General features: G+C 45.0%; 2 protein-coding genes across 2 annotated transcripts; both read right to left on the reverse strand.

The window, feature by feature from the left end:
* Positions 1–5280: 5280 nt before the first annotated feature.
* On the reverse strand, positions 5281–7467 carry LOC147313762 (uncharacterized). The gene is made up of 2 exons (XM_086264756.1): positions 6255–7467; positions 5281–5798 (listed from the first exon to the last, which is right to left on the reverse strand). The coding sequence occupies exons 1-2, from the start codon at positions 7417–7419 to the stop codon at positions 5281–5283; spliced, it is 1683 nt and encodes a 560-aa protein (XP_086120882.1). The 5' UTR covers positions 7420–7467.
* Positions 7468–9483: 2016 nt separating this feature from the next.
* Positions 9484–11877, reverse strand: LOC147313763 (uncharacterized). Its single transcript, XM_086264378.1, has one exon. It carries the CDS (start codon positions 11875–11877, stop codon positions 9484–9486), a length of 2394 nt encoding a protein of 797 aa, XP_086120504.1.
* Between the last annotated feature and the right edge of the window lie 3982 nt (positions 11878–15859).

A 15859-nucleotide genomic window follows, 5' to 3' on the forward strand; every position in this document is an offset into this window, starting at 1 on the left:
CCCAGGCAGAGAGTTCTGCTGTTTGTGGCCCTGTGAGCAACACAAACCCATGAATAACACACCCCTGGTAGATTCACAAACACAGAACGTGGCATTTAAAAGTTAAATCGTCACGCAACCTCAGATGTCGCTGTCATCTTTCTGCTCCTGTAAAAAGAAACACACATAAATTCATCCACCCTTTAGTCCTGTCTAGGTGGAGGTTAACCTTGAGTTGTGGTCAAGTCTTGTCAGCTTTTACCAGCTTTTACCAGTCAGTCAGTTTGTTTCTATTTCCAGTCTTTCATTCATTCATTCATTCATTCTTTCTTTGCTGATAGTGGAAACCATCGCCGCATTTAGATTTCCGCCCTCAGCAAAATGACGTCATTTCAAAAAGAAAAACAAGAACTTTAGATCGGATTACCTCGCTGAATCCTTTTTAGGCAGGAACTCTCATTTTCTAATTGTCCCCATAAGTGGCTTTCCCCAGAGCCCATTTTAATGTGGAGAAACTCACTTGCAACAATTTTCTCGCGGACGTGTAATGCTTGTAATTTCCGATGTGCAGATCTGCTTAAAGAAAAGAAATTCACAAACAAAAATCAGTGCACTGTTCAAAAAATAAAATCAAAAATAAAGCTTTAAAACAAAATTAAATTAAAAAAAAAACAGAAGCCGGGTCTTAGGACTTGTCACCGAATATTATTTCTCTTATAAGTGAAAAAATACCAACTCTAAAACTTGGTGGCATGGTAAAACTTTCCCCATACTTCAGAAACACAAAACAAAACAAAGCAATAATCTGGTAGTTTCACTCATTTAAACTCTGGCTGCAGGATTCTGTTCACCCCGGCTATCATGTTCCCCAAAATAATACTAATTCAGTCGTCTATGTATCAGTTCTCAACCCACTGAATAAACCAGACAGGATGATGGTAACAGTATTACCTACTTAAAATTGTGTTTGATCCTAATGAATTTCATTACTTCATTACATGTGTGTATGTGTATGTGTGTGTGTGTGTTTGTGTGTTAGTAAGTGTCACGGCTGCACAGCAGTCGTGTGGTGAATTGAGAAAAGGATCCAAGATGCAGGCACTGACTGGGATGCGAGTGAATGTTTATTTGCAGCGGTGATAAGGTGACAAAAACAGGAGGAGCAGAGCGGGGAGTAAACAAACCTAAACTGGGGAAAACTAAAGAACTCAACTTAAACCAAACACGCACGGGAGGAGGAACAAAATACACAATGAAAGATGGCGGAGAGACGCCAACTGAACACCGGGTTACACAGAATGATGCAGACGGACATGGAGTTAAACAGACGACGTGACAGAGAGCACAGGAAAACACAGGGCTTAAATACACGGGGAGTAATCAGGGAATGGGCCACAGGAGGGAGACACAGCTGGGAGCAATTAGGCTAACGAGACAGGGGAGAGGTAAAACTGAACACACTGATGTGACATGAACTTTCAGAATAAAACAGGAAACTAACAGACAGAGAACCAGACAGGACACTGAATTTGACAGGCAGACTCATGAGCAGACACAATAACACCATGGACAGACAGAGGGAACACAGAGAAGTGGGAGCAGGCAGGCAAGGAACAGAAACCTAACAAATGGCAAAATCACAACAGAATACACACTCGAAATGAACAAAAGCATAAGGAAACACAAAACACTGAGTCCTCAGACTCAGGACCATGACAGTAACGTTAATACATTTCCTATTTCTATGTATCCTTTTATGTCCTTGTCTTGTCTTGTGTGCATTTACTTTCCCTGGAACAGTCTCTCACTGTCGTTCTCTAAAACCTAAAAGAGAATTATGGATTTGATCAACTGGTCTCTGAGTGCTATTGACACCCTTTTCTCAACGAGAAGTCGGGGCTCGGGAGAGCCTGAGTGCCCTGGAGGGACTTTCCCTGCCGGTTACACGATGGACGGGTGGCAGAACTGGAGGACCGTGTGCCTGGCGGGACTGTCGATCGAGGACGCTGAAGATATCTACTGTTAAGATTCAAGAATTGAGAAAGGGTACAAGAGGTGATCGAAAAATAACCACACTGGTCCGGCCGGGTGAAGTCAAACGAAGATTTTAATTCACATGTGGGAAGATCACTGAACACAGCAATTGATCTTCGACTTACTAAAGCACAAACAATTATTTTATAACATCAGGGTTTGTTTACTGACGCCCCTTCATGCGTCACAGATACATTTTATACATAGATCAGATCAACATCATCATGACTTTTCACCTAGAAAATCATCTTCTATTTTCATGGCTAGCCCTTCCTGTCTACCTTTCAGTTCTTGTCTTGTTCCTCTTTCTTGCCGAGACACCAAGAAACGGTTCCTCTTTTACCAAGACAATTTTGCAGTTACAGCCAAACATAACTAACCTCTTCCTCTAAATAAATCTAATTTAAAGTGTGTGTGTGTGTGTGTGTGTTGACCTCACATGCTCTTTGTGTCACCTCTTCACCTACTGTCTGTATCTCGTCCTCAAATGCTCTTTCTCAATTCACCTGTTGCACTTCTGACCTTTTACCAGACCAGAAGCTCACTAAGACTATGTGTATGTCTTCTACTAAATAAATGTTTTAACCAAGAACCTCTACTAAAACCTTAATACAAGAATATGAACATATAAAAGATAATAAAATAAACTGATATAAGTGTTTTGTAAGCATGTATTGCAATTCCTTCTATGTTCTAGTTTTCCCTCAGCATGTATCACCTGAACAGTCACGTCAGTGAGGCTTACGACCTTTAAAGAACCTGAACATCAACTCAAATAAGCACAGATATGCAATATGTATAAAATGGTTATAACTGCACCTGAAATACAAAGTTAACATCATCATAAACATCTTAAGGCCATCTTAAAGCTATCTGTTATATTGTTAAAGCAATGCTCATACTGCAGATTATATTATGCTGGTAAAATACTTTTCGTTTATCCCCACAATCCCCCTTTCGACCTCTGACACCCCAGAGGTCGATACATAGGTTGTTGTTCACTCCTCAGTCCACTCGGCTACCTCCAGATCCATCATCGGCATCATGGACCTAGGGGCCACCGCCCCAGGGTCCACTGCCTTTACAATCACTTTCTCTACCAACCTTCGGGCACAAGGAATGAGACAACAACCACAGGTCACCAAAATACCCACCAATACAGATAGAGACAACATAATTGACAGAACAAGCCCCTTCCACCTTCCGAACACTGAGGTCATCCAGCTCTCCAGCGAGTTGTCAATTCCCGAGTGGTCATGCATGGTCCTAGAGAGACTCTTTAGCCCCTCCAAGGCTCGCGTCACCGAGCCATCTGGAGCAGTGTTATTCGGGATAAAAGTACAACACTGATCTCCGAACATCGCACAAACCCCTCCTTTTTCCGCCAATAACATATCAAGGGCCATTCTATTTTGGACTCCCATTAATGAGGTCGGACCCATCTGCTCCGCTAACCCTTCCATCCCGTCTCTGGTAAGGTTAGAGAGCCTCAGCAAATTATAGTGAACATAATTAATTCTGTCTACATTTTTGTTCGGGGTCACTGGAAAAAGAGCAGAAATTATTGGAAGATTCTCAAAACCCGCAGCTATTTGATCTACGAGTTTATATTCATTCGGAACTCCTCTGGGGACCCCTATTGAGTCAATCCAGGTTGGCGAGTTCAGCCTAGGGTCATAAGCGTGTGTTCCCTCAATCCCGCTTTTGGACAGGATATGTCTCTTCCGCCTAGCTGCCAATGTGCGTGTGTTGTGCTGTGGAATGTTTTTTACCTGATTTCCAATTAACATAAGAGGTGCTCCTAGTCTCACCATCGCGCACGTCCCCACACTTCCCAGAGGAACACGAGCCAAAAGAGTCTTGTGCCCACAATAATAATAAAGTCCACTTCTAGCCCAAGTCCCAATTAAAGTGTTGGGATCACTTACATTGTTTGTGGTTCTTCCCGTCTGGGTAACAGCGCACCAACTTGGGTCGATTTCCCCCACGTTGTATATTACTTTATCTGTGGAGAACTTAAAACACGTATAATTACCTTTTTTCGGCAAAAATGGTCCTACCTTTGTCCGCTTATCAACTGGAGGAAACAAACTGGATAACACAGTACAGTCTCCAGTACTCACCGCTCCTCTAGTCATTCGCAACATGCAATCATAACCCCACTTGTCCTCCGGATGGAGTGGAGCGGGCTCTGTGAACAACCGTGGTCTAGCAGAGGCACAAGCAACACAATTGGATACCTCTTGTTCCCTAGCATTTAGAGCCATCCAGTCCAGCCAGAGATTACTGTCACTGAACCCAGTGGCGCGCTCAATTAAATCCTGAGGCTTCAGTCTGGTGTAGTCCACCGCCAGGACTCGTCTATCCTTTAGTTCCTGTTCCTCTGGTACCACATATGACGGCCCATTTCCCCTTTTTCCTGTAGAATTTACAACAGCGTTTATTTGGTTGTTAATCATGTGTATTTCCTTTTCTTCTCTAACTGGCTCTACGGGATTTACGGGATTGGCCTTTTCAAGAAAGTTAATTTTAATTAACCCCTTCGGGTCAGTTCCCACAGTCTCCACACCTAAGACTAAATACAAAGAGTTTTTACGCCGCCAGTTGCCCAGCGACATAGTCAAAGGATTCTTAGATGGACTATAATCTCTTTGGAGTTTTAACACGTTCTCTGACCCTTGTCCTGACGTTTCCCCATTTTCCCCAGTGTAACCCTTTACCTGATTCCAGTTCCGACACCAGTTTGCAAAGGGCCTACTCCCTCTTTCACAATGTGTACTTACTGCATAATCCCAACAAACCCACACATTATATCCTCTCCAACTAGTATCTGCTCCTTCACACTTTAAAACATCGCATAAGTCAAAGGTGAATGAAGTTGTGGACCCATTAACATAGTTCAACTCTAAACCACCATATGTGCTCAGGCACTCATCTCTTTTACCCGAGACCTCGCGCTTTGATCTCCTTTTTAGCCCTGTTTCAATAAACGATTTCTCTTTTAGTGCTGGATTCAACTGGCCCCAGTGTTCAGACAGTTCGCGGGGGCCTCCCTGCAAAATATAAACAAGCAAACATAGGGCCATTATCAATATCATCACAGTCATCAAACTAACAATCACAAGCAACATTTTAATCAGTCCTCTTTCCTCACGAATCTCCGGTTCGCGGGATGGCATTGTGTTATGTATATTTGTACTTAGCATAAATTTTAAAACTTTGTTTCTGTTTTCCTCCTTTTTATTTGAACCACCCCTTTTCAAACTCTCAATTTGTTACCACTCCTTTTTGTAGGCGCGGCGATCTCCTCCTAGGCTGCTCTTCTTTCTTCGGCCTTCCAGGTAGACTACTGGTCGGCCCGTTACACAGGTGAAGAGGTTTATTCTGCCTCTGTTCCTTGACACCTGCGTTCCTTGACGACGAATTTTCCTCCACCAAGCTCTCGTGTGCGGGTGCACACTGCGACCAATGGTACCAGGTGTCGCCTTTCCCTTTCAGCTGGACTGCTGTAGCCGTCCGGGCGGTCACCTCATACGGACCAGTCCAGCGGGGCTCCTTCCACTTTCGCTTAATGACCTTCAGCCACACTGCCTTTGCGTCCGGGACCTCTCCGTTCCCCGTGGGTCTCTCACAAGTGACCTGTTTTGTAAAGCTGGACACAAGAGCTTTCAACTCATTAAAATATTCTGCATGAGACCTGTTGCTTGTCCTGGGCTGCTCCACCGGGACCACTGTCCAGGGTGCTGGAAACTGTCTCCCAGTCAGCAGCTCATAAGGGGTGAAACCTGTGGATTGGTTAACAGAACATCTTATGGTCATCAAAGCAATGGGCAGGGCTGCGACCCAATTTAGCCCTGTCTGCGCACAAATTTTAGCCAACTTGTTTTTCAAATTTAGGTTCATCCTCTCTACCTTTCCTTGAGATTGAGGATGATAGACCGTCCCGAACTTATGTTGCACTCCCAACATCCTCTCTACCTCTTGCAAATCTTTGTTCTTGAAGTGAGTACCATTGTCTGACCTAATTCTCTTGGGAAACCCATGCCTTGGAATGTAATGATTGATTAAGCACTTAATCACACTTTTCGCATCTTCACATTTGGTCGCCCATGCTTCGGGCCATCCAGTCAGAACATCCACACACACCAACAAATACCTCACCCCACCTGGGCCTGTATCAATCATGTCGGTATAATCAATCACGACCTCTTCTCCTGGCCTTTCTGGCATGAGAAACTTACCAGCTTCAGGTTTTACTGCTGGCTTTGGGTTGTGTGCCCCACAAATTAGGCACGTTCTGGCCTTTTCCAGTATCATCCTTCTCAAATCAGGATGCCACCATCGGCACAAATTTCTCTCCATCTGTTTCACTCCCACGTGACCAAGCCCGTGAGCCTCATTCACCTTTTGTTCCGCCATTTTGGCCGTTAAAGCGGGACGCCCATCTGGCCCCCTCCACAAACCGCCATCTTGCCAGGCTCCTTTGTTTTCCCACACCCCCTTTTCCTCTGGGGATGTCTCCTCCTGAGCCTTTCTAACTTCTTCCATGCTGTTAGTGCTAACCTCCTCTTCTGGGGTTACCTGCACCAGTTGTCTCTGTCCTTTGTAGCCCGCTGCTTCCTTTGCGGCTTCGTCAGCTTTCTGATTTCCTCTTGCCACCATACTGTCTGCTTGTGAGTGGCCTTTGCATTTTATAATACTTACCTCGTCTGGGTCCTCCAGGGCCTTTTCCAGTTCCTCCATTTCCTTTTTGTGACAGATGGGTGCATTAGTGGCCGTCCTGAACCCGGCTCTCTTCCACTGAGCCAGTTCCACATGAGCTGCTCCAAACGCATATGCTGAGTCAGTGTAGATGTTCACTCTCATGTTTTTAGCCAACCTCAGGGCTCGAGTTAGGGCTATCACTTCAGCTCTCTGGGCCGACTGTTGTCCCTCAATTTTTCCTGCTTCTTTCACCTGAAACTCAGTTCCTACTCTACAGACTACTGCATAGCCCGCTTTCAATCCTTCTTCATCTCTGTGGCAGCATCCATCTGTGAACCAATCCTCAGCTCCGTATATGGGCTCTGCCTTCAGGTCTTCCCTGATTTTTCCTTCAACCTGGGCTTTCTTAATACAGTCATGTGGTTCTCCTGACCCCATTAGGTCTGCCATATTTATTCCTTCATGTGTGAATATCAAATTTGGCGCCTCTAAAATTTTGCTCAACCTTTGTTGCGTCAGTGGAGTCATTGTGAATGCCTGTGAGTTCACATAGGCCACTACACTGTGTGTAGTAAGCACTTTCAGTGGGTGTTCCCTCACTATATGTGCTGTTTTCTGAATTATCTTTGCTACTCCTGCTGCGTGTTGTGTGCATGTGGGATGCCTTGCTTCTGTTGAATTTAATCTTATGCTGACATACATAAGTACATCCCTACCTCCCCCTTTTTTCTGAAACAACACACCATTCACAACTCCCTTTGTTTCTGAAACATCAAGGTAAAATGCCTCATCATAGTTAGGTGTGGCCAGATCTGTGGCTCTTGACAAATCCTGTTTTAGTGAAATGAACGCTGTCTCTGTGTCCGGCGTCCAAGGCAATTCAGCCTTCAGATTTCGAACACCAACTTTCTTGATCATGTCCCTTAAAGGGGCCGTTTTACCCGCATAGTTCGGAATGAACTGCCTGCTGTAACCTGTCAAGCCAAGAAAGGAAAGCAACTCCTTCACAGTTCTTGGTTTTGGATGTGTCAGAATTTGGTCTCTGTGTGTGTTCATTAGCCCCACTGATCTGTGTGCGATCACCCGGCCCAGGAATGTTACCTCTGGCCGGACCAACTGCAGTTTTTCTTTGCTCACTTTGAAGCCACACTCCGCCAATCTGTTCAACACCACGAGCGATGCTGCCGTACAGGCCGCTGCTGACGGGGCTGCAATAAGAAGATCATCAACATACTGTATTAATGTACAGCCCCCTGGCAGTTGACATGGGGACAATGCCTCTTTCAACACCTGATTAAAAATTCCTGGTGAGAGTGCAAAGCCTTGTGGTAGGCGTGTGTACCTAAATTTGCGGCCTCTGTATGTGAATGAGAAAATGTCTCTGAGTGACTCGTGCAGTGGGAGACAAAAGAATGCATTCGCTAGGTCAATACATGTGAACCACTTTTGGTCCCCAGTAATTTCGGTCAGAGCCGTGTAGGGATTTGGTACAGGCACAGTGTCAGTCCTCAGCATGGCATTTATTGCTCTCAAATCATGTGCCATACGGTACTTCCCTGTCCCATGTTTTTCCACTGGCAAAATAGGTGTGTTCCAAAATGACCATGAGGGCTCAAGCACTCCTGCCTTCCACAGTCCTTCAATGGTTTCAGCTATACCTTCTTCTGCTTCAGTTTTGTGCTTATATTGTGGTCTGTTAATTGGTATGTCAGACTTCAGCTGGAACAGGACAGGCGAACAGTTAGCTAGACCTACATCTGTGGGCCCTGCGGACCACAAAGTACCAGGCAATTTTGAGAGCTCAGCTACTGCATCAGGATGATCCATTCTTTCCCTGCCATGTATTCTGGAGATTTCTTTATGTTCTAAGATCACTGCATCGTTGGACAAACAAGTTATGCGATATATTTTACATTTTGGTGCATACCAGACATTTGGAATTTGGGTGCTTTGCCAGCATGCGTCGTCCAGCGCCCGCTTAACCATTGGTCCCAGATCTCTTGGCCCATGACCCTCGTGGACCGCCAATGTAATGTGAGGGGCTGAATCCTCTCCCACATTGTACCAAGGCAGTTGTTCATCAGTAAATTTCACAGCCGCGGCCACACCTTCTGGTCCAACATAAATGTTATGTGTTTGCACATTCCACGTCTGTCCCTCAAGATCAGACTGGAACTGTTCCCGATAGATATCGTTATCTTCCCTATCATAAAAGAGTGTAACGTGGAAAGGATCTCGCGGGGGGGAATAGACGGCCAGGCTCATTATCCAGGGTTTCCACAGCTGATAATGTCTCAGAATGCCTTCTTCCACTAGCCTCCCCCAGTAGATTTCGGCAGTGGGTTGTTCAGAGTTCTGGACTAAATATTGAGTCTTTGAAGGTGATCCCAGGCACGGGAATTCTTTTCCTCCAGGCAGAGTAACAATCAGTCCATCTGGTGAGCACATGATTGTGGCTCCCAGTTTCACAAGCAGGTCCCTGCCCATGAGATTTGCAGGCACCTGTGAGGACACCACATATTGGTGTTTCAAAGTCTGTTTTCCCAGCTGTGTCAATGCTGGATCTGTCAATGGCAGTGTCATCGGAATCCCGGAAAAGCCTACCACATTAACTGTGTGACAGGAGAGTGTTGCACTGTCTGGTGTGTCTTTCAAAGTTGAGTATGTTGCTCCAGTATCCACCAGGAAGGGCAATTCAGTGCCTTCCACGGTCATTGACAGCATGGGTTCTGCCGCCCCCACGCTGTTCAGTTTCTCCGGGCTCCGTCAATATTGCTCCCTCTCCCAGCCCCAGTCAGCTACTGGGTACTGGGCGGCTGGTGCTGCATTCGGGTTTGGAGCTTGATATGCTCCCCTGTAAGCAGCTCTTTGTCTTGGGCCTCCTCGTGCCTGGGATTGATAGCCTCGCCTCTGATAATTTCGCTGCGATTCAGGGCATTCTCGGGACCAGTGTCCTTCTGCTCCACAGCTGTAACAGGCAGTCCAAGACACATTGTTAGGATTCCCTGGATTCCGAGCCCTTTGTCCTCCCCTCACGGATCCACCACGCCCTCTCTGCGGTCCACCGGTCCCCCAATTCCCTACTGGTTGACGCTGCCTTGGTGCATTGGCGGGCCAACGGTCATCAGGGTAGAGACCCGGATCCTGATCTGGCCAGTCAGGCACAGGATCGGGCTGAGGCCTTGCCACCATTATTTTCCTTGCGCTCTCTTTATCCTCTTTCTTTCTGTCTCCTGCTTTGTTTTTTGCTTCTGCCAGCTGCAACTTGACCAGCCACGCCTGGGCTTCCTCCAACTCTTTCTTTTGTTTGTTTGCCAAATCCTGTTCCTGCTGAAGTCTGTGGGTCACATGTCTGTCCCACTGCACCGAGTCTGCAACGGCAAAATCTGGGTTCTTTTCCAAATCAACTGCAACCTGATTGGGCAGCCCTGCCAGCACCGCCGAACGAAACCACGCTCTACTTTCACCCTCCTTCCCCGGATGTATTCCTGTTTCTAACAACCATTGTTCCTTTGCTTTAGCTAAAAACTCTCTGGGTGTGTTTTTGGGATCCCAAATAATTTTTGGAATGGCTCCAGAGTTAGGAGTTGGATACTTCTCCCGGACTGCATCTGCTAAGTCATTCTGCACCTCATGGTATTGTAGGTCATTTGCATATCTGGTTGTTTGAGCTATCTGCTCTACATCTGCTAACCCACCACCCAGCATACAACGTCCGGCCAAAGCGCGAAAATCGCCCAGCGCTAATTCTTCTCCTTCGGTCAGCGCGCCCAGCCTTCTCAACCAGCTAGCTCCTCCCTCAGTTATTGGTGGAAGTTGTTTAACCAATGCTTCCAAATCTCTCACCTTATAGGCGCGATAAACTGGTTCGTTCTTTGGACCTGCTATTAGAGGCAGATTTAAACCAGGGTCAGGAGCTCCTTGTTCAAAACTCACTTTTCTACTCTTCCTCGACTTTCCTTTTCCCTTTGAGCTCCTAAATATGGGCTGTCTCTGTGCTTGGTCTCTCTTCACACTTCTTTTCCTCAAAATTAGGCTTGTACTTGGTTGGGGCTCAGGTCCTCCATCTTCGTCCTCCTTATCGTCCTCTTCTTCTGATGACGTCGCACGGTCTTCATTCTCCTCTTCTGGCCCTCCCTGCATTACTCTCTGCTTTATAACCTCCAATGCTGTTAATGCCTCTATTAACGCACGTGGGGGCTCATGCATTTGTCCATACACTTCTCCTTCCCAATGTTCTCCCTTGGTTATCACTCCTTGTGGTATTTTGTCCTTCATTCTAGGGGTCCTTTTGGCCTCCCCGTCCTGCTTTGGCTGTTCCACTGTAGACACCTCGGCCCGTATGATGTTTCCACTATCCACCGAACTGGGAGGCAAGGTCGAGCCTTCATCTGCAGCTGAGGCTGTCATTCTCCCTCCCATATCTTGGGACTGACATTCCACTGCCCTTATCCCTTCTTCGGGGATATTCAGGGGAGTAGTAGTATATTCAACATCTGCTATTCCGCCAAGGACAACTCCAGTCTGTCCATCAGGACCACGAACTTGTCCCCCTCCAAGGGTCATTACAGGCATGACATATGGTGGTGGTGGTGCACAACGTGCCAATTCAGCCCAAGGATATAATTTCGGTGTGTAATACCTATTAGCCTCTTCTACCTTCGGAGTCAAGTCCTTCACTTGGTCCTCTAGCTTTTTATTTTCCTCCTTCAGATGTTTCAAAGACTCCATTATACTCACCATGTCTCCTGATTTTCCTGTGTCATCCTCCTCCTCAGTCATCCAGGAAGAGGCTGCCCTCCACAGGAGCAGCCACTTACAGCACCTGGCATGAGTTTCTTTTAGATCCTTAATTTCTCCTCTGGCTTTCCTGTTCACTGAATGTCCCTTGGACTCCTCTTCAAATTGTTTCAATTTCTGTTCACATCTCTCTCCCTCAGTTTTTAACACCAGGCTCAGAGCTATTTTATCACCCAGCCCTTTCTGTTGAGATGTAATAAGTTTGCTTACCTCAACCTCCATCGCTTGGCACTCTTTCTCTGCTGCTTTTAATGCTCCAGGTGAAGCCAAACGAATAGCTTTCTTAAGCTGTTCAAGCTGATCCTTCAAAGGTTTGCATCCCCTTTTCCCACTAGGTGTCGCACTCGAGCTGTCAGCCATTCTCTGAAACACAGACTTACCTCTTCCAATGGCGTTGGTCGACTCCACCTTCTTGGTCTAGGTCACCCAGACACGCTTAACTTTCGGTTTCAGTCTTCGTCTCGCTGTTCTCGCAACCACTGGCTCCTCTTCTCCTGCTCGGTGATACACAAAGTTTAACCCAGCACGTTAGACGCTGTCCTCGCGTTCTCAAGCGTTGACACTCAATCAAAATTATTCGCCCTCAAAGTGTTAATATATGACACCAGCAACCCTTATGCGCAACGCGCTCACCTCCGTATACTTACCTCTCCAATAGTTCCTCGGATTAGTGTTTTTTCATTTATTTTAAACCCATTAACTGCGCTGCGCGTCCCTTATATACTTTACAGCAACACACCCTCAAGGGTCCCTCAACTTGTCCCGTACTAATAAGTCTAAAACCAAGAAATCACCTTTATGACATTATGTCAAAGCTTTCTCCATGTTGCACAGCCTGCCACAGGTTTAACAAAAAAATCGCTGCCCGAGAAGGCTCCCACATATCAAGGTGGTCGTTTTCACAAACTTCCAGCAGACCCTCAAATAAACAAAAACAACGACCCAGGCAGGCTTCCAGTTCAGCCTCCTCAATTTCTATGCACACTGAAAACTCATGGGGAGATTCTTCTGTCTCCCCGTGTCCTACACAATTCACCTCCAAATGATCCCCTACAATTGAAATTTCAGTGTGGAATGACGCAGAGATTAACATTTCCTTATTTATTCACTATATGTAACCTGAATTTTCTCTCTCTCTTCAAATAACAAAGGTTATCTTTACAATTTGTTATTGAACTACTAATTAAGTTGCTTTTTATGGTGTCAGTGATAAACTGCCCCTAAAAAGTCCACTTTATTGCGTGCTCATTGAGTTACTCCTATCAAAACTATTTAACAAGTTTAATTTACACATACTCATTAATTTGTCACGCTTATTAGTGGCTCATGGTTGCTTAAAGCCTATGTCTGACTTGACCACAGAGTTAGAGCATCATTCAATCCTCTCAGGATGACCACTCCACTTACTCTGCATCCAGTCAGCTCATGAATTAACAACCCTTGCAGACTGTAACCCTTTTATTTTTTGTTTATGCCTTCAAATCCACCTTAAATCTTCTTTACCTAAACGTTGGTTTTAAACACAAACAATTCTTATATTCTATTTTGAAACGCTGTCACCATTCATATATTTACAATGTTGTTATTTACTAAGCCAGCATTTTAACTGCAGACATTTATCCACATTTGCAAACAATAGTTATAGAGCTGAATGACACACAAAACCGAAAGCATAGTCCTCTCATGCGCTCTGCATCAGCTGCCTCATTTGCATGCACACACACTCTTCATCTAAGAATAGCAGCAGGCAGTCAGTGCATTGCTGACTCGACCCACAGAGATCTTTTTTAATACAGAGACGTCTTATATTTACAACTGCACAGATTTTAAACCTTTTAACACCTATCGAATTTCGACAAATTTAACATAAGCGTTTTTTGCGATCAATTAACCAGTATCAAGACTTTAACTGTTTCTGGCCTCATTTCTAAAATCCCTAACTCAATTTAAAAGCGTCAACCAACCCAAACTTTTTGAAGATTTAGGTTAAAGTTACACACCCGAAATCCACTTCTGCTGGCCAAAAAAGCGCAGATACCGTTGCAAACGGTAAGGAGACTCTAACTCCTAGTTATTCTGGAGTGCCCCAAGCTCCACAGTGACCAACTGACTATCCCTCTTCGAGGACAATGCATAAGCGTCCTTTGCATTGGCAAGCGTTACCTCTGAGCACTGCGCTTCCTAGCAGACTCGAACTGCCGTTCTAGAATAATTTATAATACTTTGAAACAACAATCAACACCCGAAACAAGTGTATAACTGAAGCAGGTGCAACCTAGTGGTCAAATGGAGACTCCAACTCACAAAATGACCGCTCAGGTTCACTCTTATGACCAAATTTGGATTCTAACCAACACAATAACCAATTCCCTACCAAACTACTTGAGACTCTAACTCAATTTCTTTGGGACTTCAACCCAATATTTAAACTTTTTCCTGGCAGACTCAAACTGCTTTAGCAGACTTTACTGCTTTCAACTCATGAAATTTTCATCAAAATCAAAACAGACATGCACCAGTAATTTCAGTGAGTAGACTTTTAATTTTCACAGCCCAATTTGACACACTTTGGAAATAATTCAACAGGTAGTGTCTTACCTTTTTTAAATATGATGCGCCGGCGTGCGTCCACTCACTTTTGACCACTGGCCAAGTCTGCCCGTCTGACCACCTCGGACCACCGCTCACACCTCCACTTTTTTCCCTTACTCAACCACCGGACGAAGCCCCCAGATGTTAAGATTCAAGAATTGAGAAAGGGTACAAGAGGTGATCGAAAAATAACCACACTGGTCCGGCCGGGTGAAGTCAAACGAAGATTTTAATTCACATGTGGGAAGATCACTGAACACAGCAATTGATCTTCGACTTACTAAAGCACAAACAATTATTTTATAACATCAGGGTTTGTTTACTGACGCCCCTTCATGCGTCACAGATACATTTTATACATAGATCAGATCAACATCATCATGACTTTTCACCTAGAAAATCATCTTCTATTTTCATGGCTAGCCCTTCCTGTCTACCTTTCAGTTCTTGTCTTGTTCCTCTTTCTTGCCGAGACACCAAGAAACGGTTCCTCTTTTACCAAGACAATTTTGCAGTTACAGCCAAACATAACTAACCTCTTCCTCTAAATAAATCTAATTTAAAGTGTGTGTGTGTGTGTGTGTGTTGACCTCACATGCTCTTTGTGTCACCTCTTCACCTACTGTCTGTATCTCGTCCTCAAATGCTCTTTCTCAATTCACCTGTTGCACTTCTGACCTTTTACCAGACCAGAAGCTCACTAAGACTATGTGTATGTCTTCTACTAAATAAATGTTTTAACCAAGAACCTCTACTAAAACCTTAATACAAGAATATGAACATATAAAAGATAATAAAATAAACTGATATAAGTGTTTTGTAAGCATGTATTGCAATTCCTTCTATGTTCTAGTTTTCCCTCAGCATGTATCACCTGAACAGTCACGTCAGTGAGGCTTACGACCTTTAAAGAACCTGAACATCAACTCAAATAAGCACAGATATGCAATATGTATAAAATGGTTATAACTGCACCTGAAATACAAAGTTAACATCATCATAAACATCTTAAGGCCATCTTAAAGCTATCTGTTATATTGTTAAAGCAATGCTCATACTGCAGATTATATTATGCTGGTAAAATACTTTTCGTTTATCCCCACAATCCCCCTTTCGACCTCTGACACCCCAGAGGTCGATACATAGGTTGTTGTTCACTCCTCAGTCCACTCGGCTACCTCCAGATCCATCATCGGCATCATGGACCTAGGGGCCACCGCCCCAGGGTCCACTGCCTTTACAATCACTTTCTCTACCAACCTTCGGGCACAAGGAATGAGACAACAACCACAGGTCACCAAAATACCCACCAATACAGATAGAGACAACATAATTGACAGAACAAGCCCCTTCCACCTTCCGAACACTGAGGTCATCCAGCTCTCCAGCGAGTTGTCAATTCCCGAGTGGTCATGCATGGTCCTAGAGAGACTCTTTAGCCCCTCCAAGGCTCGCGTCACCGAGCCATCTGGAGCAGTGTTATTCGGGATAAAAGTACAACACTGATCTCCGAACATCGCACAAACCCCTCCTTTTTCCGCCAATAACATATCAAGGGCCATTCTATTTTGGACTCCCATTAATGAGGTCGGACCCATCTGCTCCGCTAACCCTTCCATCCCGTCTCTGGTAAGGTTAGAGAGCCTCAGCAAATTATAGTGAACATAATTAATTCTGTCTACATTTTTGTTCGGGGTCACTGGAAAAAGAGCAGAAATTATTGGAAGATTCTCAAAACCCGCAGCTATTT

Source organism: Aulonocara sp. 'chitande type north' Nkhata Bay, linkage group LG15 (assembly GCF_057382095.1).
Source record: "Aulonocara sp. 'chitande type north' Nkhata Bay isolate Kocher_YH1m ecotype deep benthic linkage group LG15, A_spYH_male_GT1.1, whole genome shotgun sequence".
Lineage (NCBI taxonomy): Eukaryota > Metazoa > Chordata > Actinopteri > Cichliformes > Cichlidae > Aulonocara > Aulonocara sp. 'chitande type north' Nkhata Bay.